The sequence below is a fragment of the Lytechinus variegatus genome, chromosome 3 (assembly GCF_018143015.1).
Source record: "Lytechinus variegatus isolate NC3 chromosome 3, Lvar_3.0, whole genome shotgun sequence".
NCBI classification, from domain to species: domain Eukaryota; kingdom Metazoa; phylum Echinodermata; class Echinoidea; order Temnopleuroida; family Toxopneustidae; genus Lytechinus; species Lytechinus variegatus.
Window position 1 is genome coordinate 59,422,173 of NC_054742.1, and position 27,435 is coordinate 59,449,607.

Genomic DNA, 27,435 nt, shown 5'->3' on the forward strand with positions numbered 1-27,435 from the left:
TTTCCCCATAATTTTGTTTACCCATCACATTTCTCCTATTTTCTCCTCCCTTTTATTTTCCATTAATTTTTCTTTCGTTCACTTTTTTTCTGTCCTCTTTTCCCATAATTTATTTTACCCATCACATTTCTCCCTATTTACTCTTCCCTTTTATTTTCCATTAATTTTTCTTTCGTTCACTTTTTTTCTGTCGCCTTTCCCCTTCTAAGTTCTATTTTTTTTCTCGTCTCACCGCTTTTCCTCATCCCCAGCCCTCGATCGACGCCCGTGCAGATTCGCAAACAATATCAAGAGTATATGTCTACTTGCAAGGGCGGAAATCTCTCCCCAAAGGTAGGGGGACCAGGGGCTGGAAAATTTGACAAGCAAAAAACAAACAAAAAAAGAAGGTTTATCACCCTCTAAAGAAGGTCATCTTGACCAAAAGAAATTTGACAAGCAAACAAGCAAAAAAAAGGGGGCATGCCAAAAGTAAGATCGTCTCTTCCAAAATACATTTCGAATTTGAACGACATGACCAAAAATAGTAGGGGGACATTTCATAATGTGCCCCCTACTATTTTGGGTGAGGGGACATGTCCCCCGGCCCTGGGGTTTGCGCCCATGTGGGTGGGGGTGTTGCGCCTCCCTATCGGGATCATATCACAGCGAGTATACACTCTTCCATATTGGAAGAGTGTTTACTCGCTGAGATTTCGATCTCACACATAATTTTATAAAAAAAAATAGAACAGCTACGCCTTGAACACAGGCCAAAATGCCTAACGATTTCTCCGCGGCATTAACAACTCTCGTAAAGGGCGCTCCATTTATAAATAACGTTGCATGAACAGCTCTCTATGGCGACGAAATTTACCGCGGAATTGCAGCCAGCAGCGTGGGAAATTGGCAGAAAATTCAAGAAGAGAACCGGTGAGTACCGATTTAACAGTATTCATGTATTAATTAATATTTATTTAATCATAAGAATATTTGTTTTTTACGGAAAGAAAGCTTAGTTCTAAGCTAGGGCGGCCCAAATGCGCGTGAGTGGAGTCCCAGTTTCTTAACACGGGTAAGTATTACGGTGTCGCCTAGAGTGAGGCTAAGCTAGTGCCGTGGTTCACGCGTGGTGCTGTACGTCTTTCTAATCTAATGTGACTTAACGTTTAAGGTTCTATGCCTATATAGGCTATGGCTTGATTTTTCTACGTGCGGCAGCATGCATGAATTTTGAGAGTTGAGTCATTGAGTGCCCATCCAGACTGCTAGTGCTAATCCTATTCCCCCCTCAATATTATGACTCTAATTTATCAATTTAATTTTAAACTGCAGCTGCAGGAAGAGTAATTGCCATACATACATTGGCGTTGCATCGGCAAATGGCAGCTGTTACGTTATATGTAGGCCCTATGCAATTTTTTTTTAGGTCACTGTCACTGTCTGAATCATGACTGTGCACTGCCACTAGCATGACTAGCACTGCCAAGCCCAAGCCAAAGTGCCAGGACGTGCCAGTCTGTGTGCCAATGCCAATGCTGTGCACCACCATCCACGGCCACTGAGCTGAGCTGAGCTAGCACTAGCAGCTAGCCATGGCTCACTCACCACTCACACATTGCATTGTACGTCGTCTTAACAAAAAAATCACAAATGTTATTTAACGTTGGACTTTAAAGTAAACAAAACATTTCAAGATTATAGTGTGCATGAGAAAATACCTTAGTCTATGGCATGTCTGAATACATCAAAAAGTGGATGATTTGTCAAGTTTTTATTGTTTACTTACCCGCCATCTTTCTTGATTTCGCGCGAGACAACTCGAAATCCACGACACGACATCGACCCGGAAGTACTTTGTTCGGCCGGCGACTACCGTCGATCGCGATCAAGCTGCTATTCCAGGTCAGTCTCAATTTTTATTTAATTTTATACCTGAAAACCTTAGCTTGACAATATTTATCGAATGACATGTTACATGAAATATTTAATTCTTTAATAATAGCGTCTATTGGCGCCTTCCACATTTGATTTTCTGATACAGTGGCTGTATTTCTGATGCTACGTCTGCTTGGCCGGTGTTTGGAATTTCCAGAGAGCTTCTCGCGGACACCGCGGGGTCAGCTATCACGCATCGAGAAAGTGTTAGCAGTGCCAGCCAGAACTTCGGCGCGACGTCAACCAAACTCTGCTTTGCCTTTGCTTGATCTGCGGTAGGGTGAGAACGATGGGGGGGGGGGGGGTGGTCGATAGTGGATTAACACTAACAGGCTTCCTTTTTAAAGGTCAAGTCCACCCCAGAAAATGTTGATTTAATTACTTAAGAGCTAAGAGAAAAATCAAACAACGGAACAAGGCAAAAAATGCTGAAAATAAATTTCACGGAATTTAGAAAGGATGTAAATTTAGAAAGTTACCGTATGACTAGTTACGCTAGTAATAGTATGAGCACTAGTTAGTATATATTCATCATAATTCAAAGATTTTGACATATTCCTGAAAATATTTAGAAATAGGGAATTTATCTTAATTTCATACCTTTGTTATTTCCAGGGTAATCTGTTGTCGGTATTTTCTTTATCAATCTGTCGACTGTATGTGTGGATGAGGATCGAATTATATGGCGATGGCCTTTTGTTTTGCACTGAATGGCACTAGGACTAGTATTCAATATGTAGTGAGGATAGATAGCGAATCTCAAATTGGTTTACATTGCTAAATTAGATCTAGGTCTATGTAAGTCTGCGGCTTTGATGAATTCCCTGTTTGGTCTCATCTCAAATGGTCTAGTCCATAGTTGGATGGAACAAGGGCAGATTGAGAGACAGGGCCATCTTTCATTGCTAGGTTGAATACTAGTGCCGACGGATTGAATACTAGTGCCCAAAACCATCGCCATATAATTCGATCGCCCGCGCACACAGTCAAGTGGTTGAATAAAAAAGTAACAGAAAAAGAATAACCAGCATTTGCTCTTGGAAATAAGACGGGTCTGAAATTTAGGTAAATTCTATATTTCTATATATTTGAGGAAACTCTCCAAACGGGTTTAATACTAGTGCCTTTATGGTAATGTCAATAACGCCAAAGGTCTAACGCTATTCGTTAAACAATTAGAGAACTAGTCAAATAGACTGATAAATCTGCTGTTTCTGAGGAGTTTTTCAACGTTTTCTGATTTTTGTTACGAGTCCTCTTCCTAGTACACAGACATGACAGATGGATGACCTCCATTGGGCTTGTGGTGAAGCAAGCAGCTGCTGCTTAACTACATGTACCAGCACTTATTCAATAACCACTCATTCAATGAACAAGGTTATGATATAACCATGTTCTCAATTATATCTCCGTGTGTGGCAAAATAAGGGTGGCAATGTTTGGCTTATTTTCTCTTATTCTGTGGGGCAAATGCTTGATTTTTTTTACACTGACAGTTTCCATTACACCTATTATTCATACAACTTGGCTGTTCAGTAAATTTGATTCTTTAAATCATTTTTTAAAATTAAAAATAGATTTTCTTGCCATATTATTACTTTCCACCAATAGAGGGCGTACAGAAAAATATGTCAAAAATTCAAGTTTTTGAGCGCTCTGGGGAATACAAAAATTATTCCTGAGTTACTAATGAAAAATAAATTGCAACTGTATCGAAATTAGAAATTTTGGTCACAAAAGTGATATTTTAATGATTTTTTAAAGTGTGTGCTCTGTACAACATTGGGTGATTTCAAGTTCGGTTTTGGTGTTGGTGTTAGTGTTGAAGTTTCGATTGCTTCCCCTAGCTCCAAACCTTATTCAGAGTTTGTAAAACTAATCCAGATCACATTATTGACATCTCAACAACTAGTGAGTGACTTTTCGGGACCATCCTCATTTTATGTTTGGTGTTATAATCGTGTAAAAATTGACCCAACACCAACACCAAAAGGTCAACACTGAACTTGAAATCACCCATTGGCATACCATACATGTAGTCCTACCAGTAGATTCCCCACACGCAGGGTGGTAGCAGTGAACAAGTGGATATAACCTTGTTCTCAGTTACATCTCCATGTGTGGCACAATAAGGGTGGCAATGTTTGGCTTTTTCTCTTTTTCTATGGGACAAATGCTTGATTTTCTTACACTGTCTGTTTTCATTACAGCTATTCATCATATAACTTGGATCTTATGTAAATTTAATTCTTTGAATTATTTTTTTCTTAATTGAAAATAGAGATCAAAAAATGAAAATTTTCTTGCCATATTACTTTCCACCAATAGAGGGCGTACACAAAATGTGCCCCAAATTCAAGTTTTTGAGCGCTATGTTGAATACAAAAATTATTCCCAAGTTACTGATGAAAAATAAATTGCAACTGTATGGAAATTAGTAATTTTGGTCACAAAAGTGATATTTTAATGATTTTTAAAAGTGTGTGCTATGTACAGCTTTGGCATACCATAGTCCTACCTGTAGATTCCCCACAGGCAGGATGGTTGCAGTGAAAAAGTGTGTACCAGCATCTATGGAGAAAGGGTGCACTTTTAGGAGTTTTGCACCCTCCTCGATTACTCCTAAATTTTGCTTTTTGACAGGAGAACAAGTAAGAAATAGATCTAATATATCTGTATCAAATACAATCAGCTTACCGTCTATCTGAAAAGTATGGCCAGTTCCCCCAAGTCTGCGCATTCCCACTTGTCTGCGCACACGCGTATCTGTGTGATTCTAGTGAAAGAAGATATGCAATGAACACAGACTTTACACATGCAATAGACAGGTATTCATTAAAAAATCTGACTCAAAATAGTGGAAAAATATTGAATTTAGGGCATTTCATGTGACGGCCTCAAAATGCAGCCTTTCTCATCAAAATCCCTGAATCGTGTGCAAAGTGAATGGGTGCGCAGACATGCATGTGGTACCATTTTTTTTTCAATCTGAAAATGACTGCCCGAGGTTTTTTCAAGAAAATCCTATATTTTTTTTTCATTTTTCAATGAGAAATTTGCTACACTTACTCATAATAATATAAGGAACATTATTAATTGAAAGATCTTGTGAAATAAGAAATTCATGTTAAATCTTAACTCAAATTGTTAGGTGCGCAGACTTGGGATCCACCATAATATGCTGGAAAGTTGTGAATTTTTATGACAAACAGATCGGGATCAGCCAGGTTCTTCGATCGCTGCAGCGCAGTTACAGCTGATTGGCAGGCACGTTCTTACGCTCGGCTCAGCTGTAGCTACACTGATGGCGATCAAGCGATTGAAGAAGAATCTGGCTGATCCTGATCTGTTTGTCATCAAAATTCGCTATTTTCCAGCATGTTTTTCAGAAATGTGGTAGGGCCTATTAAGCTGATTGTATTTGATATAAATTCATCTCTATTATTTCTTCCTTTTTCCCCCATCAAAAAGCAACATTTAGGAGTAATTGAAGAGGGTTGGTGTAAACTTCCAGGATAACCTTAAGTGGAATCACCATGTAGACAAAACAACTAAGTCTGCCAACTCAGTCAGCAGCTTCCTGCAGAGAAATATCAGAGACTGTCCTCTCAAGACGAAAGTGTTGTGCTACAAAGCACTTGTCCTTCCAGTACTGGAGTATGCTGCTGTGGTGTGGGACCCATTTACCCAGAGGAACATCTCAAAACTGGAAATGGTACAACGCCGTTACGCCCGCTTTGCTTTAGGAGACTTTCGACGTACCAGCAGTGTATCAGATATGCTAAAGCAACTCCAGTGGGCTACTCTTCAGGAAAGAAGGGCACAACAGCGAGCTAGCATGGTCTACTGCATCATCAATAAGCTTATTGACATCCCGGATGACCACTTTATCCCATCAACTGGTCCATGTACACGTGGAAATCCTGATAAGTTCCAAATTCCATATGCCAGAACACAAGTATATCAAAAGACATTCTTTCCTGATGCTATCAGAATATGGAACTCACTCCCAGCAAAGATAGTTCACAGCACCTCCCTTGCGTCTTTCAAGCAGGAGGTGCAGCAAAGGAGGCTTCGTTAAGACCTCTTCTGTTTTTAGCCGCACATAGTTTTGTAGAGATTTTTACTTGCACTATTCATCTGGGCACTTGACAAGCACAAGTACGATAATATGCCAACGGCAGTCTGTACTTTACAGGAAGAAGAAGAAGGGTGCGCCAGCGTACCCTTTCTCTATAGGCGCCGTAGTTAAGCGGCGGTTGTTTGCACCACCATTACGAGCCCAATGGCCGTCATTGGTCTATTGATAGAGGGGATGCTGCAGAGCCAGATGAAATCTCAGCGGAGCGTTTCCCTTACAGAAATAGACCTATTTATCAGTCTAATATGCCGATAGACCTACATGTATATAACTTTTAAAGTTTCCCTTAAAGTTTCCCAGGGAGGAATGAAACTTTGTTTCACATAATGAATGAGGAGAAAATTAGAATATTTAATATTTCATATAATGAAAAACAAAATTAATAGTGAGTTGATGATGTCATTAGTCACCTCATTTGCATACTGACCGGGAGGTGCATATACATGTATAACTGTTCTTAAAAATGCTATAACCTTCTTATTTTGCATCCAATTTTGATCAAATTTTCAGTATTATCCTTGTAGATTTTTCTCTTTTTATTCAAGTCAACTTATTGTTGGGATGAAGTTGTCCTTAACGATCAAACCCAAAGCTGCGTTAGCCTTGAAAAGAATAGCCAGAACTTCCAGAAGTGAAAAAAAGGGAATGCTTCCCTGGGGATGATGAAGGCTCGGCATTATGGTATCTTGTTGGTATCGCAGGTCTTAAAATACTATAACTATCAGTCAAGGGCGCTTCTGTGCAGGTTTCCCTCTACCGTTCTCTGTTTGCGCTTTGGTGGGGTTACCCAACTGATGCGAGCAATCAATATCTTGTTTGGAGATCTCCAATGCCAGTTTATCATTTGCTATCTTGCAGATGAAGTCATCCATGTCTACATTACTCTGCTTTTGGACACCAAAGAACTGAAGACAGTTTCTGCGTGAAAATTGCTCTAAATCCAGTGTTGATAAGCAAAGATTATTGTTGCTTGTTGATCTTCTATTATGTCAGAGAGGCGACTAATCTCTTTAGCTTGTTCTTTGCTCTCTACTTCAATGTCTTTCATTCTATTCTCCTGATCATTCAAGCGATCAAGAAGTTTTTCAAATTCCTCATTCACTGCCTCATGATTGATTATGTTAATAGACTCAAGTAGCTCTTTGTTTTGAGAACATGTTGTTGATTAGCTTGTTAGTGACGTTATCTACCTGTGCCGGCCGCACAGAAACGTTGTTAGCCTAACAGAGCACTAACAGTAAGCTCAGTCACATCTTTCGGATTGTGAAGTCAAACCATTTATTTATTTCAATGTGTAAGTACTGCATTGTTGTAACATTAGGCATCACTGCCACATTAATGGTTGTAACGCGTATTGTTAGCGTTTCTGTGCGGTCAGTACTGGTCAGTCTATCAATAAGAAGTTCCCAATTACGAAAAGTAGACGTTGCATTGCATTAACACTCCACCACACAGTAGAAATCAGTTACCGGTATTTATAAGTTGACGAAATATTATACATGTGGATTCAGTAAAGTGCGAATATGAAGATAAGTACAGATGATATCGCAGCAATATTAGGTTCATAACTCTTAAGTATTCAGAATCTTTATACTCCCGTCTAATTTCCAAATTAGTCAGGATATACATTTGAAACAAATAAGGAATGGTCAATCTTGTAGTGTAAGGAAGAGATGGAAGGTATGCATACCTAGCATATATACTCCACAGTCGCACAAAACATCGGAGTACATGTACGTACTGCAATTCCGTGGTATATGTATCGCAATCAAAAGAGTAGTCTAGCATGTTGCGAACATGAGAGGGTCCTGCTCCACTATTTTGACAATTGGCAAAATTGAATCATAATTAGACAATCTACATGTATGATGCTGATAGGAAGGAAGTGCCTCAGAATCCTACAAATGAGTCATTTTATCTTCAATGGATAGTAAACTCTGAGTCTGTAATTGATTTATTGCTGGTTCTACAGAGAGCGTGTATGATGCGTCTGTTACGGTCTTAATCGGTACTCGGTCTTGGTAAATTGTATACCTGTTGATTGAGTTGGGACTTTCTCCATTTGATAAAGAGCCCTTCCTTTATTTTGAGCTGAAAATGTCAAGAATTTTGAAGCATTGACTATTGGAATCTGACAGGCAATAGGGTGATGATTGTACATGTTTCCAAACATGGGAGTTTTGTCCTTCCCCAGGTGCTCATGTACTTGTGTCATAAGTGACGTTTGGTTTGACCAATTTTGTGAGCATTACATCTGGAACATGTAAATTGGTATATGACACGATCCCGGATCTCCTGGGGAATGGAATCCTTGACAGGAAGTAAAGAACTTCGCTTGAAAGATGAAAACGAAAGAGATATGTGGAGATCCTTGCAATATTGATTGAGTCTCTTTTCAAGTTCTTGTGATGCTTTACCAATATAAGGCAACCTTGAATACCTTTCAGTCTTCTCTTCACAAGTATTGTTTTGGTTTTGGGCTTTTTGAAGGTATTGGTTCAATGACCTTTGGATCAACCAACTTGGGTACATATTTCTATTTAACATCCTTTTCAAATCCTCGATACTAGCATCAAAGAGATAGGGTGACTACTTACATGTATTTTGTAAGCCCTATCAAAGTTCTATTCAATCCGGTTTTGTATTTGAAACAGGTGAAACTGAGAAATTTTGTGTACAATCCAGTGTAATTCTTCTTGTGAAAGACCATAATAGTATAACCATCTGTTATTTTCAAGAGGCTGTTTCCATGAATTCCCTCGGTTTTCCTCGATTACGGAAAATCGCTGTCCCTATATTCTGTGGAAATCCACCCTAAACGAGGATTTGATTACCGGTGATTATTTGGACATACACTAAACGACCTCACAATCTTGAGTCCAATGCTCTCACCACTAGGTCGCACAACATCAATTTTAGATTCACATACTGGACTGTGCTTATTATTACACTTACATACATTTATGATGGATATTATAGATTTACTACTAGATGTATATATAACTACTTTTTGCTCTGTTTGATATGCTAATAGGTGCAGCATCTGAAAAAACAAGATGTTCTTCAAGACAGCCTCCTGCGAACCAAGGTCGTTTGCTTCACGTCGGGTAAGACAGCAGATCCTCCTTAATTTTAAAGACATCAATTACCATTTTATACTGTGTTCACTTTGTAGGTCAAGATCTAGAGATAGGGTCGATTGTAAACTTTATACATCAGAGAAGAAGGTGAATTGTATTTCTTGATGCTTTGTATTGATAATGTGTGGAAGAGTACAGAACTCCATGCTGAGTGGGGATTATGTGCTCTTGCCCCCCCCTCCACAAAAAAAGTGTGAGTGTGGGCTGAAACAACCAGGTACTGGTAGAGTAATCAGTGCCTGCTGACCTCTGTTCCCTTCGGTATCACCAATTAAGAAAGTGGCCTTGACCATAAATGTTTTATAAAAAAAATTATGGATGATTGAAGTAAGTTAACTCTGAGAGCTGTGTGAGTTTTAATCAAACTACAAAATAAGATATTCATGATGTATTTATATGCAGCATACAGCAATGAATAATCATGTTCTACTAGCAATAATCCATTTTATATGTATGATTGTATGTAGGCACTTCACCTTGTGAAGCGAGCAGATCCAGTCCAGCTCCGCAATGTCTTCAGTAAAGTAAGTTCATTTCATCCTAATTTGTTCTGTCGAAAATATTCCATTAGAACAATTCGAATTGCTATACATTTATCATCATTATTATACATATTAGAATTGATAGAGATTTGTAATCGTTATTAGTTAAATTAGAATTGTTAGAGATTTATCATTATTATTATTCATTTATTTGGTATTTCAAACATTAAACATAAGCTACTTTATAGTGTATGAGAGAAATAATAATAAAAAATGTTTCTCCTGCTTCATTTCCTAAAGCTACCTAGAAGAAAAAAAGAAAGTCTTGTTTGTCTAAGACCATGGTTTAACTCTCTGCTAAAATTATAGAAAGCCAATTATGTCAATAATTTGTCTTGACCCTACATTGTTGTGATATTTCTTCACTGTGCTTCCTTCTTCCTGCTTATATGAAGAAAACTTTTTCAGTAAGTATTCCCTGCCAATTATGTATGAGTTGAGTGACAAATTATCTGATAAATATGCAACAGTTGGCTTTTCATAGTTTAATAGAAATTAAACCCAAGTTCTGAATATGGTCCATATGGGTTGGGGGCATGTGCTAATTAGGTGATACTTACCTATAAAAGAAATCCAAATCATCTCATTCAAGTTTTACCAAGTTACAACATTGCATTTCTTGATATATTTTCTTTCAGCATGCGAGCATTGAGCGGGGAGGGGAGCGTTTCATGACCCCCGAGGATTTCATCAGAGGCTACCTCAACATGCAGCCTGAGAGGAATTACAATCCAGATACCCTGAAACTACTAGCTGGTGTAGCGGATCAAACAAAAGATGGGTAAGTCATGGATTCATGTTTTCAACATCACGGTTTTGATCATTCTGAAGACCAAGAGCATACATTATTTGTATAAAAAGAAATAAGCAAGCAACGTTTGTTGTCCAATGTTTGTAAATAGAGTATGCCTAACATAAAATGGGAAAGGAATTTTAATTTTAATTTACAACAGTTGACTCTTTGGAAGTACAGATTTAAGAGAATATTTAAAGCCACTCTCGATACCAAGATACTTTTTTTTTAAGTTCATACATGGAAGAAATTAACTGCAACCAATGATTTTTTTTAAATTTCCAATTAAAGTTGACACTTCACCCAATTGTTACTTCTGTTTTTCTGTTATGATAACAACAAAAATCTTATGCACCTGTTATTATTGTCAAATTATCATGGAATGAAGTTAGCAGATGGTTGCTTGGTTTTAAAGGTTCTCACTGTGCCATTCTCTGTTCTAGGTGTCTGTGTTGGAGTTAACACAAAAAGTAGTTTAAAAAACGCACTATTGTTTTATGCAAAATATACTTTATTTATAAACAGAAAAAGTAGAAAGTGAAATTGTAATAGGGCAAAAATAGAATTTCAGTTAACCATGTCAAATGGAAGCATTGGATGTCTCTTCATGATCCTACATAGTTTCGGGTTCCCAGCCCATCAGGGAAACCAGGGAAAATAAGTTTACTTTTTTTCAGTCAGGGAAAATTATTTTACGTTTTTCGGGTCAGGGGAAAATCAGGGTATTTGATTAAAAAAATACCACAAATCAGGAAATTTTGATTAGCCCAAAAGTCGAAAGCATGGAAGTCAGTCAGACTCTGTTATATTTTGTTGCATATCAAAACAACATCCATTGAATGATCGGTTATTGTGGTTATGGGGTATGGTGGATGGAGGTTTGGGGAGAAGGGAGGCCATCACATGCCTGTGTAACAGTACTAATTAGTTTTACAATATTGTTTTTATACTGAAAATACATGTAATTCACTGCGACAACTTAGAAAACATGCAAAACTGGGAATGCGTTTAAATAATTATCAGGGAATTTTTAAACTTCATCAGGGAAAAACTCAAGTAAAAATCAGGGAATTTTGTTGTCTTGAAGAGCTGGGAACCCTGTTAGTTATAGCACTTTATTTTTCCTAAAATTGAATTAAAGAGACAAAGGTAAAAGGGTTTTCTTAGGCTCGGTCAGCTTACAGCAAACAAAGTTGATTTATTTTTTGCCTCAGTGTTTTGAGTGAAATGGGCAAGGAACCATAGCTTGAGCCATTGCCATTTAGCAATTAATTGAAAACCTGTGAGTTACAGAGCCCCAAGTGTTGAAATTACACTTTTCTGTTATTGATGCTACAGGTTGATATCATTCATCGAGTTCCAGGCCTTTGAAGCAATGCTCTGCTCTGCTGATGCTACTCATATGGTAGCCTTTCAACTGTTTGATACCAATGGATCAGGATTTGTTTCATTCAGTAAGTACTTTCTAGTTCAAAGGTCAGGAATTCATAGGACAAATGCTGTTGAATATTTATGACTTAATAAATGTGTACTGCAAGCTGCAATTTATGTTGTATGAAAGTTTAAATTGAATCACTTCCCCTTGTGCCCGTTTCATAAAGGACTTGCCATTAAGGCAACTACCATGGTAACAGGGCTCAGCAGCCAATCAAAATCAAGGTTACCATGATAGTTGCTATAATGGCAAAGTAACAAAAGTTGCAAGTCCTTTATGAAATGAGCCCCTGATCACATGAAACTGAAAAAAAAAGAAAACTGGGCTTTCCCACGACCTATCTACTGCAAATCCATATATGAGTTAATCTCTGTCATTATACATTTTGAACAAATTGCCATTTACACTCTGTGATAATTGTATTCTGTTTCAGATGAATTCAAGCAAGTTTTCAGCCTCACAGAGGTGTTCCAGAGAATCCCATTCAACTTTGACTCCAGTTTTGTCAAACTTCATTTCGGAACGGAGAAGAAGAAAGAGCTGAGCTTTGTGGAATTCACACAGTTTCTTCATGTAAGGATCATTAAAAATGTTTAGAGGGATGGATAGGGAGGGGTAGGGAGGGGTTTGGATGGGGGGGGGGTGTGGACGTTTGCAAGGATTGACTTTTCACTGTATTCAGTTTTCATTCAGTTTCAAATACCTTCATATATTTTTTGAGATTTTATGAAGATTTCTAAAATCATCAATGGCCAAGCTCCTGAAGTCCTCACCAACCTCATCTCCTTTTGTCCTTCTAGCTGTCTCAGCCCTCTTTATTTATCATCAACTTTGAAGCTAATCCAGGGCCTAGGAACAAATATATGTTATGGTGATCAATCCTTCTCTGTATTTGTCCGAATCCAATGGAATGAATTACCAACATAGATCCTTAATGCCAACTCCCTCGATCAATTTGAAACCTGAATAAAGACACACCTTTTTAATGAAGAGAAATTTTCCCCATTATGTTTATCAACTCGAGTCGGTCAACATTCAGACGCACATCTTTGTTTGTTTGTTTTCATTGTCAATGTCAACAATGAGAGATCTATTTATTTGTATTTATTGATTACATTTGTATTTTAAGGTTCCATGAAGTAATTTATCATCCCTCCGAAATGTGTGCTAAGAACCAACAGTATTTTAATCACCTTACAAATTTTGTAATAATTACAAATTACAATCCCAATATTAAATGTACTTGAATCCTTTACTGTATAAGATAAGAAAAGATCTCATCCATTTTGATTTCCAATTTTCTTTTCTCTTTGTGGGTGGAACCATTGTTTACATACAATAGATCCTAAATCTTGTTTGGCCAGAATGTTCCAGCGCCAGTGACATCTGATCAACAATGTTTGTCGTTGTATTTTTGTTAAAACAGAACTTGCAAGAGGAGCATGCGATGCAAGCCTTTGTCAAAATGGATAAGAACAATGTAGGCATGATTTCTGCATTGGACTTCAACAAGATCATGACCACCATCTTGGGTCACATGCTCACCGATTACGTCCAAGATAACCTTGTCACAGTAAGTATACAAACAATTTTTCTAAAATATTACATACAAGTTACTTTGTCTCAGTTAAACCTTCTGGGACCACAGAAGTATGTTGACTTCGTAGATATGCGACTTAGAAGAGGTACTAGTATATATCACTTGTTTTGTATCATCTGGTGTGAAATATGACTTTAAAATATCCCTGGAAACTAAACAAGGAGCCCTGGAAATCCCCATTCATCGCAATGTAAAAGTTTATTCAATGTTCCAGATTTAGGCAGTAAGTTATAAAAAGAAGCCCTCTAAAATTAGACAAAAAAATATAGATTTTGGCCTGGTTATCATACATTTTGGCATAAAGACAAAAGACAGAATTTCTACAGGATAATGTTATCAATAAAAATAAAGAAATTTATTTATTTTTTGTGTTCATTTTTTGTTTTCCAGGTTGCAGGAGGAGAGACCAAACATCTTGTCAGCTTCCCTTACTTCAACGCTTTCGTCAGTCTACTCAAGGACATGGAACTAATGCAGAAAATCTATGAACAGATCACCAATGGCTCACACACACAACCTGTTACAAAGGGTAAGGAGAAATTGGCCAATATTCTATTTTTTTTTGGGGGGGGGGGAGAGGATTAGTGTCTAGTCTGTCTGTGGGGCCTAGTTCGGAGTCAAGTCAGATCACAATGTAGGTATTTCATAACTTGTATGATCATGATATACTTATGAATGCAGTTAATTTCATTATGGTCATTCTACATTTAAGGAACTAGTTTGGCAAGTGCAGAATAAGGACTTGTATCTGTAAGAATACCAAATCACCTCACTTTACCTTGAGTGCATCACAATGTGGATGAAATTCTTGTTGAAGAAAATCAATCTTCTAGTTGGAATGCCTCTCAAGGACTTGAGAAAATGATCACATTGAGTGCAGGCAGGCTGGGATCCAATGACCGGAAAAATGATATATTTGTTAGGATCTTCAAGATGGTTCCATGACATTTGCTCTGGCAAAAATTGCTCGGCTTAAAAAAAAAAATTCAATACACTAATCGAATGACTAACTTCAAATCTTGATTTAACACGTTACCCTAATGATAATCATAGTAATAATAATATAGAGTTTTTTCTAAAGCGCCAAATCCACATTATGTACTCAAGGCACTACCTTAAACCTAACCATATCATAAAACCATATTTTAACTCTAGCAATCACCATACATTTTACACGAATTATAGCCCGGAGCGCTTTATGAAAGTAGATAATTATTACTATTACAATGATGATTATCATCATTTTCTTGCTTTATTATTTTTTTTTCAGAGGAGTTTCTTCACGCTGCCCAGCAATATTCTCAGATCACCCCTATGGAGGTATCTATTCTCTTTCACATATGTTGCCTGGAGGAATCAGTAGGGTAAGTTGTTGATCACTGTCGGTATTTAAAGGAAAATGAAACCTTTGCACCAAGTGGGCTTGTGTGGAAAGAGAAAAATCAAAGAATGAGATCAACAAAATTTTGAGAAAAATTGAATAAATAATAAGAAAGTTTTGAGCTTTGAAGTTTAGATCATTATCATGATGTAGATCCTCCAGTTGGCAATGCAACAAAGATGTGTGATGTCACTTTTCTATATATTTCACTTATTCTGCCTCTTTTATCGCATCTCTCTGTAGATCATGTATTCATTCTATAAGAAGGCATGTAATATGGATTTTAAAGAATACATTGTGGATAAAAAATTTGTATCACCATAAGAAAGAGCAAAAAAGGACATTTTAGGGGTATTTTATAGTCCCTCACAGGGGAAGCATTAGTGATTGCAATATTCAAATGCTCATAACTTTCTCATTATTTGTTCGATTTTTCTCAAATTTTCTTTGATTTTCTCTTTCCACACAAGCCCACTTGTTTCAAAGGTTTCATTCCCCTTTAAATCAACTATGCAACATTTTTTTTACCAAGTAGTTTACTTGAAGGTACAATTCCTGGCTTCTTACCAGTAAATATGATCATATATTCAAGCTGGAAAAAAAGTCAGAACAGATCGTGGCAGAACAAGTACTCTCTTCTAAAAAAACAATTCAAAGCAATTCATTACAAATTTGTGTTTAATTGAAGAACTTATGCTTGATTTGGAACGGTACAAAAGTTTCTTGCAATGCCCCATTAGAGAAATTATCTATGTTTAAGATCTACTCAAGTCTCTTACTGTAGGATGGCATGATGATCCTTGCATTCTTGAAAATTTGCTCTTATCACCTCCCTTCAGTTCACTGTATGAGCCATTTTGTGGTCAAGTCTTGGCTTCAATAACTTCAATATCCATAGATATTTAAAACATGGAGAGCTTCATCTGTGTGCACAGAGAATAATCAATCCCTATAATGAGAGTTTTTTTTTCATGAATAGCTTTTATTTCCCTTGGGGGAAAAATTTAATCCTGGGTATCCTGCAGTATATGAAGTTCATGTGGTGATTTTGCCCTCATGATAACCAAATTGCCCCTAAAATTCCCCCAAATTTATGCTTTGGGGCGACCATTCTATCTAGATTCTCCACCCCCAAGATCTGACACAAACAACATTAAAGATTATTTAGAAAATCAGTAATAATGATATTTGCTGCAACTGCATAATTGATTGTTATCCCTAAAAAGTCACCCTTAAAATGAAAGAAATAGCCCCCAAAATACCACAATGGCCCAAATGTAGATAAAAAGATAGCCCCTGAAAAAAATATTGTTATTCACTACCCTGGTATCATTGAATACAGTTTGAGTGAACAATAACAAAAGAATGACTCTGTAATAATTCCATAGAGCATACTTACATCAAGATGAACATTTCAATTTTATATTACTTTTTATTCCATAGATCACATTTACATCATGATGGACATTTCAAAATTGATATTGCTTTTTGCCACATATAGTACAGGCTTAGTTCAGATTGGATTGTTTGATGTTTTATTTCATTTTCAATCCAACTTCTTAAAATAGATGATGATAACATGAACATGCTATACTTTGAGACTAACAGAAGAAGTCGATAAAGAAATAGTAAACAATCTATTATTGTAAATATAATATTTTATTTACTTATTTTTTTAAATTTTTTAGCAGAGAGGATCCAGAAATTATCACACTTGGGTTAGCAAATGTATGTTTTTAACCATTTTTTGATGTGCGATTCTCTGTCCAATAAACTAAAGTCCGTAGATAACATGTTGGTCGATGCATGGATTTAAAAAAATATTAAGTCTGATTTAGATTTAGGTTGTATAACCTAGCTTGTTGCCAGTGGTGTATGATAAAGATTAATTTCACTCATACTTTAAACTCTAAATCATGGAATGCTTCCCTATGTTCCAGAGGTAATAATAATGTCGTTTTGTATTATTTTAATCAAAGTCTTCAAAGAATATTTAGTCGAGAAAGGTAAGTGTCATGTATTGTGTACAAATGAATACAGGTGGTGATGATTTTATAACTAACCTATAATTTTCAAATTTCCCTTTTAAGATATGAAATATGTAGATAATGTGAATGAAATGAATGTATACTCTTTTTTCCTAAGTGGTGGGTGCAATACATGGTAAATGATATTAACACAGTATGTTCACATGATAAAGCTATAATATACAATATACAGGTACATTTAATAGTTGATGTTTTCCCTTTTTGGTAGGGGGAGCATTTTCTTGAAATTGAAAACTTAATAATTTTGGCAAATTTATAGTCAGTTATTTATTGTTTTGCAGAAGGTTTAACTGACCGTTTTGTCCCAGTCATTTTAATTAAGAATTTGGTTAAAATCCCTTCTTTTTAATATTAAATGGTTAGTTTTATAACAAATCATTATTGTTTGGATATCGAAATTGGAGATGCCTATTTATATTCCCATCTGGCGACAAGAAATATGTATCTATTAAAGTCTGTAAATTCCCCAATTTATATCCTGGTGACAAATATATGCTGACTTATCATTTATTTCTAATGTATATTTTAAAATTTTGTTTATCTGTCCGACAGTATTCAATATGTTTATATAACTCCTGATTAATTTTCATTTTTTTTCTAAACTTGCACCCAGTCATACGGTTGGTCTAACAATACAAAATAATCCAGACTATATCATTTACTGTGATGTGTGACCTAACTTCATGCAAAAACTTGTTGACATATATCTGCACAAAACTATTGTCCAGTTTATGTTGTACATTACTTTCTACAAAAGCGAGAGCACTTTGTCCTATAAACACACAAATCTTTATCAGAAGTTTTATGATGATATTCAATCAGGTAAAGGGATCTTTCACAAAGACGTATGTGTGATTTGAACCAACTAATAAGCACCAATATCCACATATATTCAACATGTAAACTTGTTGATGATTACATACCGGTAGTTAAGCTCATAGAGAATAATGTGACCATCATGATGCTGTGGTATGTACTACAACTTACAAGAAATTTAAGTGCGACTATTAAGTTGAATTTTTTTTTTCAAACTAAGATGTTTTACTGACTTTTCATGCAGTGATTCCATTGTGTGCATGGTAATGATTATGAGTACTTCCTGTATGGTTCAAACCTTAGACCAATTGGCCCTTTTTAAACTCTTTACAAATTGAACCATGTTCTAAGTCTGTGCTGATATGGGAATACCAAAATGTCAAAACTTTGTTTATGACATATATTCTAATAATAATTTACTCAGGGTAGCCACTTCATCCATTATGAAATGTTCTCCCAGCGAGCCCTGCATTACACAACATGCTATTGTTGCCTTTTTCCATTCTAATATGCCGAGCGTCTGATAAGAAGGCAGGGGGTCCAATTTTTAAAGTCTTTGGTATGACTTGGTTGGGGATTGAATGATCGAGGATGAAATTGTTAAAAATTCTTGAACTGCATGAAGATGGGGTGTAGAGGCTGTCTCCTGATAAAATAATGGTAACAAATATTTTTATGTTCTTCTTTGTGTGTTAACTACAGTCGAGTCACGTTTGATGATCTGGTGAAGATCACGCCGCCAACTGACGTCATCAGCAAACTTCAGGTGTCACAGCCCAAGGAGAAGGTGGAACGTACAGCCCTCCTTTCTGTATTCGAGTCCGTGTACAGATTCACTTTGGGTGCTATAGCAGGAGGTAGGATATGATTAGGCCCTTTCTAGACCAACTTTACTTTCAAATTGTATATATTTTGAAAGAACTTTTAACTACCCATTTCCAGTTGTGCGTAAATCAACTCTAATATTGATCTAACTGATCAGGGGATGGGGGTTGAGGGTGTAGGCTAGGAGAGAAGAAAGGAGGTACATATAGTTAATAATACCTACACATAGTTAAACAAAATTAAATATTAAATTCTCAAACCATCAACATGAACATTCATTTTTAAACTGCGATACAAACCAAAGAGAGAAGAAAAAAAACAAAAGCAGAAGAGGGAGAGAATATAATGTTTAACATTTAATTTGTATACACATGTTTTCAAAATAATGATTTTACTATACCATTGTATTATTTATTAGATACACTCTTGATTGTATTTGTATCACCTAACTTTACCGATACTTTATCACATTCTTTAATTTGTATTGACTCAACTTTTAATCTTCTTTTTTTGGTCATATTTGTTAACAATTTAAGATATTTCTTTTTAAATTTATCATTTCTTTCTTGCAATCATTTGTAGTTAAGCCCTAGCCTCAGGCTGAAAGAAATAATTTCAATAAATGACAATAATATGATTTAGAACGCACAAAATCCACTCTGCAGAGTACACCAGGGGAGTGTTTCATGAAAGGACTTGTCGGACGTTTTATCCGACAAGTCTCCTTTTATCCGACAGTTACCGTAGGAACAGTGCCTCTCAGCCAATCAAAATCATGGAAAGATGTCAGATCTCACAACTTGTCGGATGAAAATATTGATGAAACGCTCCCCAGGTGGCATGAAAGAAGAAGATAGAGAGAGAGAGAGAGAGAGAAAGGAATAAAGAAGTATGAATAAAGACTATCATTAAAACAAAATGTTGGTATTTTGTCTTTGTCCACCAGCCACTGGAGCGACGGCAGTATATCCCATTGATTTGGTCAAGACTAGAATGCAGAACCAGAGGAGTGGTCAGATGGTCGGTGAACTCATGTACAAGAACAGCTTTGATTGCTTCAAGAAGGTCATTAGGCATGAAGGCCTCTTTGGTCTCTACAGAGGTGAGGGTCAATAGTCACAGGTCAATAGGTCAGGGGTCTAGGGTTGCTGACTTTGATTGTTTAGGGAGAATTTCTTGAAAGGACTTGTTAGCGTGTTATCCAACAAGTCCTGTTTTATCCCACAGTTACCACAGTAACAGTGCTTCTCAGTAAATCAGAATCAAGGAATGTTGTCAGATCTGACACCCTGTCGGACAGAAATGTTGATGAAGTGCTCCCCTGATATCAGGAATTCATTGATCATATTCATAACCAGTGGTGGACCGTGACCCGGAGGAGACAATGATTGGAGGGGCACTGTATTGTTTGTGAACGTTGCTGTGCCCCTCCAATGCTTTGTCTCCTCCGGGATTCGGTCCACCTCTGTTCATAACTTTCTCAAATCACAATACCATACAATTCTGTTGTTAGAGATATTACTTAGATTTGTATGGAAGATCATAGCCTCTATTTGAATTGTAAATTTAACATTTACCAAGCACATACCACGCATTTTCCAAGTAACAGCTGTTAAAACCTTGTATTTTGAAATAAAAGAAAATGAGGGCAGCATGGAAGAACATTTATTTTACAAATAGTGGCACATTCATATTATTTGAAAACAGTCTCCTATTTCCTGGGGAAAACCCCCTTCTAGGCAAAAGAAGATTGCCACTTGAGTCATAAATAAAAAAAATCCCCTTTTTTGAGCTGCCCTAAGATCTTTTTTTTTTTTGAAATGCAAGGTTTGAACAGCCCAGTGAGTAACATAATGCAATTTACGTATATTTGATACCATTGAGATTTTTAGCCATTATTTTTAGCCACTATAGCCATTATGCAGCGACCTGTATATTGTGTAACTTCTGAAGGTTTTTTTGGCGAAGAAGAATAGTGTAGTAGGATTCACGGTACACTATTATCTTTCTTGGGCAAGTGTTGGTCCTGAAAAGGACCACCCAATATCGACGCTTCGACAAGTGTGTTCTTCTAAAAAGAATTCTTCGGAAGACAACAAGAACACTCTTGTCAAAACGTCGAGATGGGGTGGTCCTTTTCAGGACCAACACTTGCCCAAGAAAGATACATGGTGTCCCGTGAAACCTACTACACTGCCCTGTATACTTAATCTAAATGTTGAAAGTCACTGCAATAATTGGCATTTCCCTGGCCTTGGAACAGGATAATAAATGTGTAATGGGACAGGATAATAATCAACTGAGCTCAAAAGATTTGATAATACCACAGGTATTCTCAAGAGATGTCTGGTGTCAGAAAATAAAGTTCTTGCACATAGGAGAGTAGGAGAGTTTCATGAAAAAAAAAGTAGGCAACTTTCACCGACTATTTTGCTCTGAGCCTATCAGATACAAGGGTTTGGTGACCTTTAAAAATTGTGAAAATTGCTTTATGTAAAATGAAATGCTCCCCATGCAAGCTGAAGATGGACTGCTCTCAATAAAAATGTGCATTTAATTAAACAAACCTCTCAACCATTTTGGAAGGAAGATTCTGGACTTAAACCATTCATAGCTCGTGCTAAGATATGATTGTCCTATTCTTTTCAATTATTTTTACTGTTCACTCCTCTGGGAAAAGGCAATATCCTTCTTTATTTTCGAGCAAAACCATCCCTATTTTTTTCAATCAAGTAGGTTAGGAGGTCTGATTAAGTGGTTTATAACAGTGGGTCACCATGAATTGAAAATAAATCATTGCTGCTTAATTTCAGGTCTTCCTCCCCAGCTGATAGGAGTAGCACCAGAGAAAGCTATCAAGCTAACTATGAATGACTTTATGAGAGACAAAGTAAGGAGAAAGGATGGCACATATCCATTCTGGGGAGAAATGCTCGCAGGAGGATGCGTAAGTATTACCTTATCAGGGTTCCCACTGTCATGGAAAATCCTGGAAAAATTTGTGGTCATTGAAAGTCAGGGAATTTGGAAAATTTGTGAAAAGTCATGGAATTGCATTTACCTCTTGGCTATGGCAGCTTTCCAGTTTGTCATGTCTTGCAACTCTCGTACTCTGTGATCATACTCTGCTATTTTAATTGGTGTTCATGATTTCCATTTTTCCCAGTTTTGTGACATCCCTAATTTTACATAACTCCCGGGATGTCATGGTAAGTGATGGAAAGCAACAATTTAATCATGGAAAAGTCATGGAATTCTGTTTTCCAATTTCTGTGTGAACCCTGCTTATATAAAGCATTGTGCTAGTGTTGTGTATAAAAAGATGGAAGCTTCAACCATTATATTTTGATGGACTATTGTGTCACAGTGGGTTTTTAGTCATCACTCTTAGGCTTCCATATAAGGTCATTCCTTGTTCCATAATGTATTGTTTCTTTACTTCCATTTACACTTTGACCTTTGACATTTCGTTGTCTAGTGGGTCACAGTATTTCTCCACTATTCTTAAAAAAAGAAGATTTTAAAAAAAGTTTTCCAATGTGGGTAGACTTCAATGCGAGATCATTATCAGTTCCAGAATGTATTCTTTTTAACTGTCATCTACACTCACTTTTTACACTCTGACCTTTGATATTTGACCTTTTTTACTTTTGACAGGCTGGTGGGTCACAGGTTATGTTCACCAATCCCTTGGAGATTGTTAAGATTAGGCTTCAAGTAGCTGGCGAGATTCAGACAGGTCCCAGGGTATCGGCCATCACTGTTCTGAAAGACCTTGGTCTTTTGGGACTCTATAAGGTATGATAGTTTTACCATCAAACTTCAATGAGAATAATAATGATGTTATTGACTTTATGTGACATCATAATCACCCTCTCTTAGAGAGAGTTGTCAGAGATGCGCAAATAGTGTAAGTGCAAAGGTCCTATAATGATTGTTTGATTATCATTCAGATAGTAGTTTTATTTAAAGGAGTATATGTTTTGAGCACATTTTTTTGTTCAATTTGTTGATCTAAATAGCGCAGTATGTATGAGTCTATTCATAGGCCTTATGTACTCAACTAAACTTTGTATACAATGCATATTGTTGGTTCGGCTGGAGCTGGGCCGCCATTACAGACACCACAGCGTTCCAGGAATAAGTCCTGCCAGGTACCCATTTACTTCACCTACTTAAAAATGAAAGGGATAGAAGAACAAGTAAAATGAATTCGAGTGCCTCATGATAATAGGTATGAATACTTATGAATATGAATCTCTTTCTTTCCTGTCAGGGATCAAAAGCATGCTTCTTACGTGACATCCCATTCTCTGCGATCTACTTCCCATGTTATGCTCATCTAAAAAAATACTTTGCTGACAAAGACGGTCATAACTCGCCAGGTTCACTGCTTGTTGCTGCTACAATTGCTGGTAAGCTACAAATACTTTTTGCATCCAAATTTTAAGTGCCATGTTTGTACTCTCTTCACTGAAAATTTATCATTTTATCATAATTAACCTGCCTTGTATGTTTTATGACTTTGTTTTAATCCTGTAAATCTTTTGTGAATATTGTGATTTTTTATGATTTATCTTAATACATACTTTAAAATATGTTTTAAAAAATTTGAGTGCCATGAGTAAATAGGGCTCTTATGGTTCCCTTTCTTAAGGTAATAGGCCTACAAGTCACAATGATACTTAGGTATAATATAAATAGGCATTTATTGAGGAAAATATGAAAAAGAAGTCCACTACATTAGATCCTTGTATGCTGATCCATGATGTTTTGTTAAGCAAAAACAAAACATGGGACTACACTAAAAGTTCAGTACAGTCCCATATACATGTATGCCCTTTTGTGTTCTTGATATGCAACATGTCACCCGTAATCATTTGAATTTGATTTTTCAGGTGCCCCTGCTGCATACTCTGTGACGCCAGCCGACGTGATCAAGACGAGACTGCAGGTGGTAGCCAGAGGAGGCCAGACCACCTATACAGGAGTGATAGATTGTGCAAGGAAGATCTACAGTCAAGAGGGTTTCAGGGCATTCTGGAAAGGAGGACCAGGTAAGAAGCAGTGCGGTGTAGCGGTCGTGACTCGTATCTTGTAATCCCATCGAGGTCTATCGTCCTGTTAAGATGTCAATCCACAGTTTGCCCCTCCCCGCCCAGATGATGAACGAGTATCCGGTAGGATGCGAATGCTGGAGTATGTAGTCTACCTTGCAATTGGGTTTGGTAACCTTTTTGGAATGCTCCCCAGGGAGAGGAAAAAGTCAGGATATGATGACCCGGGTGATCTACGAATTCTCTCGAGATGTTGTTGTGATGTATTGAGGGTTATACAAAAGTGGAGTATTATTATTACAAATGTTTCACAAAATAATAAGCTCTGTAAGGTCCCTTGACAAAAGTCACAGGGCTTTCCCAGTTCCCTCCCAATATTGGTTTGTCCATGAACAGATTAGAGGATTGGAAGAGGAAAAGTGGCTCAGACGTTATATTGGGTATTCAATGGGGGGGGGGGGTTATAGTTAGACATGGGTTCTCAGCTGATTCTCAGCCAATCAAAGTCAAGAAAAATTGTCAGATCTGACTTGTCAGATGAGAAATGTTGATGTAACTCTCTCCATTTGTTTTCATAGTTGAACTCAAATAGAATGCTTTTATCTCACTTTTAAACTTACAAATGTGATTTTTCCTCATTGCTTTTCAGCTCGTATCTTCCGTTCATCACCACAGTTTGGTGTCACCCTGCTCACATATGAACTTCTACAGAGAGCTCTACCATTGGACTTTGGAGGAAGGTAAGCATTTATTCTGGGTTTTACTGGTCCTTGGAAAACCTCAAAAGTCCTGGAATTTAAAAATGTGCTTCCCTCCAAAAGTATCTCTGCTTTAATGGTATATTTTTAACCCAAATGGTAATATATATACATACATTTCAAAGGGTTCAGGGAAGTCATGGAATTTTAATTTATTGCTTTTTATGTGCAGAAAAGTCATGGTTTTCTTTTTGTTGAAAACATGAAAAGTCATGGATTATCAAATTATGGACGAGTGAATAAATGGAGATGTTTCAACCTTTTTCTTTTGGTGGTGTCTTTCATTCGTAACATTTGCTGACTGATGTAAATGAATGTGTATAGCGTGATATGAATGTTAACTGAGAAAAGCATTTGGGTATGTGTATACGAAATACGTGGGTATGTGTGTATGTGTGTGCAATGCTCTTTCTTGGGCCACCAGAAATTAAAATCGGGCAACCATTACTGGGAAATGTGAAGTTTTGGCGGCCCTGATCACATAAAGTCCCCTTCAGCATGTGATTTATGTATTTAAACTGGAGCAACACAAAAAGGCTTGTTTTTCATTTTGTTTTGTTTCACTGCCTGATCATTCAGGCATATGCAACTGAAAGGTAAACTAACCATTGAGTCAAACCAATATTAAAAACATATATATTCACATTTCCATGAATCATTATGTCCAGCAGTTACAAAGTCTATTCAATATCAGTGACACATCCAGCGGGGGGGGGGGGGGGGGGGGGGGGGCTGTGCTTCTGTATTTGAGAATCACTCATTTAACATAGTATACAAGCGAATGAAGTTGAATCTAAAAAAATTGTTATCTGGGCCATCTCTATTTTGACATCATGGATCTGCCACTGAATATATTGTGCAATTTCATAACTAATATTTGCATTACTGTTTGTTTATTGCTTTGTAGCCGACCGGAGGGATCCCAAGTGAAGGAATCACATCATCCCGCTGATCTACCCCCAGTCAATCCCGAACACATCGGTGGTATGCAACTAGCTGTAGCAACCTTCTCTGGTGTCGAGACAAAGTTTGGTCTCTTCCTACCGAAATTCAGAAACCTCCAGTCACAAGCAACCTAAGAGAACCTATAGCTATAGGAATATTCTTTTATTTTAACTTAAACCCAGCATAAAGCTGGTTATATAATACTTTTTAAAAAAGTATGACATGAATATGACATGATGCAAGTTTGTTTCCTTTCGGTAAAAAGGCATGAAGGTTGGCCGTTCACGTGCGTGTTGTATGAGAATAGAGTATATACTATATATTGATCTTTTATATACAAAGTACACCTTAAAAAGGGGTTTATACCGGAGATAAATGCTTTTATAGTCAATTGTTATGAAAAAAAGATGAATTCATTCTAGTCATAGAATACATGATGTTAAAGCAGTCTATGATGAAGTTCATGAAAAATTAAAATGACGCCAATGAAAGAAGAAACATCTTTCGTTAACTTTTATGCAGAATATTCAAACTGAATTGGAGATAATGCAAGGCAAGTTAATCATAAAAATTACAAGCTATTGCTCTACATTAATGCCGGGGTGATGTTTCATAAAGCTGCTTGTAGAGTTACAAACAATTTTACGCACTACTTAACCTGTTTTTATCTGCTTAGACAGCTATTTAGGGGATATGTCATTGTGCACAAGGAAGGGTCACAAGTTGTTTGTAAAGTCATTCATAACTCACGGATAGCTTTAAGAAATGACCACTTGGGCCCTGTAACACAAAGGTAAGCGATTAATCGTACGCTTGATTTTCACGATTGATTGCGTATTGTAGTCTATGCAATCAATTGTTGAAAAATGTTCTACGATCATTGCTAAGCTTTGTGTTACAGGCCCCAGGTCTTAGTTGGCCTAGGGTGACCTTGCAGAGCCTGTGACATATCACATCTTCCATATTTTACAATCTGTCTTGAGATACAATCTCTGACCTCTTCTGTGCTGGTGCAGCCCCGCCCCCTATTCTGTGATTTCTTTGATTCCCTTCCACCATCCTCACCCTTCAAATTTTGTTAAGTGGGGAAATGTCAGATGTGTTGAAAATTTTCAAAATTTGTAAACCTATAGGCAAATAAACCAAGAATAGATGGCATCACATGATCATCGAAGGGACAATTTAGGGAGGTCTGGTTGCGATCATCTTACTGTGATCGTACAGAGATAACAAAGACATTGTTTGACTTTTGCACAAAATTTGTAGAAATTTTGGGCAACATTTACATTTTTTTTTCATAGATGTCATGTTAAGGAGACCGTATGATATGGCACAATTCTTGGTGGAGCCTCGGTATGGCCTACCCAAATATGGGGGGGGAGGCATTTCATGAAAGTTGACTTACTAAATTGTCAGTGCTGACAATTTCAGTGAAATCCTTTGTTGTAATTGGCCAAGAAGCACTGGCCCTGCCTGTTGCTGTGGTACTGTCGGAGCAAACATCATGAAACAGTCCCTTGGTCCGCGAATGAACTCGCAAGGTGCTGTAGATAATGTGACACTAGTGCAACAACAAAAAAACAGAAGTAAGTTGTTAACCATGCGATATCTGCGGCCAAACCTCACGTGAGGATGACCAGTAGATCCATACTACCATACTAGGACTCTTGGACAATACAGGGCATATTGCATGGGATTGAAGTTCTTCATGGTGATGAGTTTGTTGGTAGTATAAATAAGAATGTCAAACTGACATTGTGAATGTATGCAGTTATTTTATTTTTGAGAAACATGTCAAATACATGTCTGTGTTTTAAATAATTGTTTGATTTGAAGGCTACCAGTTGAGACTTATCCAATTGTATTTAGGAAAAAGTCCATGAAATATTAGAGATTGATTTACGTTTTAAGTCATTAATGTCAAGAGTTGTTTAAGGTTATATAAACTTCTCTAAAACTGCAGTGTATAATTAAAAATTTATTTTAGAATAGGCTTGTATTCATCACTTTTTCAGCATTAGTCACAGAGCAGCAAGG

General features: G+C 36.9%; 2 protein-coding genes across 5 annotated transcripts in view; one reads left to right on the forward strand and one right to left on the reverse strand.

Moving 5' to 3' along the window:
* The window catches only part of LOC121411518 (histone acetyltransferase type B catalytic subunit-like), a 14,319-nt gene extending 12,474 nt beyond the window's left edge, over positions 1-1,845 (reverse strand). The window contains exon 1 of the mRNA XM_041604286.1: positions 1,769-1,845. Coding sequence (XP_041460220.1) covers positions 1,769-1,775 — 7 coding nt within the window. The 5' untranslated portion in view covers positions 1,776-1,845. The remainder of the gene's footprint in view (positions 1-1,768) is intronic.
* On the forward strand, positions 1,822-25,596 carry LOC121411517 (calcium-binding mitochondrial carrier protein Aralar2-like). Of its 4 annotated transcripts, none has more exons than XM_041604283.1 (19): positions 1,823-1,884; positions 2,024-2,197; positions 9,093-9,165; positions 9,666-9,722; positions 10,379-10,521; positions 11,872-11,987; positions 12,402-12,541; positions 13,395-13,541; positions 13,959-14,097; positions 14,839-14,932; positions 16,929-16,955; positions 18,516-18,670; positions 19,585-19,740; positions 21,452-21,585; positions 22,296-22,436; positions 22,915-23,053; positions 23,537-23,695; positions 24,345-24,435; positions 25,361-25,596. In XM_041604283.1, the coding sequence occupies exons 3-19, from the start codon at positions 9,115-9,117 to the stop codon at positions 25,530-25,532; spliced, it is 2,061 nt and encodes a 686-aa protein (XP_041460217.1). In that variant the 5' UTR covers positions 1,823-1,884; positions 2,024-2,197; positions 9,093-9,114; the 3' UTR covers positions 25,533-25,596. The 4 variants fall into 4 exon arrangements, with proteins under 4 accessions (XP_041460218.1, XP_041460217.1, XP_041460216.1 ...); XM_041604282.1 differs by having other exon boundaries at positions 2,024-2,192; XM_041604284.1 differs by lacking the exon at positions 2,024-2,197 and having other exon boundaries at positions 1,822-1,884.
* Positions 25,597-27,435: the final 1,839 nt, after the last annotated feature.

Excerpts from the sequence above, each read along its gene's own strand:
- LOC121411517 (XM_041604284.1), top strand. The coding sequence starts at position 9,115 with ATGTTCTTCAAGACAGCCTCCTGCGAACCAAGGTCGTTTGCTTCACGT. Across the intron at positions 9,166-9,665 it reads GGTCGTTTGCTTCACGTCGG|GCACTTCACCTTGTGAAGCG; the intron begins GTAAGACAGCAG and ends GATTGTATGTAG. Across the intron at positions 14,933-16,928 it reads TGCCTGGAGGAATCAGTAGG|TCTTCAAAGAATATTTAGTC; the intron begins GTAAGTTGTTGA and ends TTTTAATCAAAG.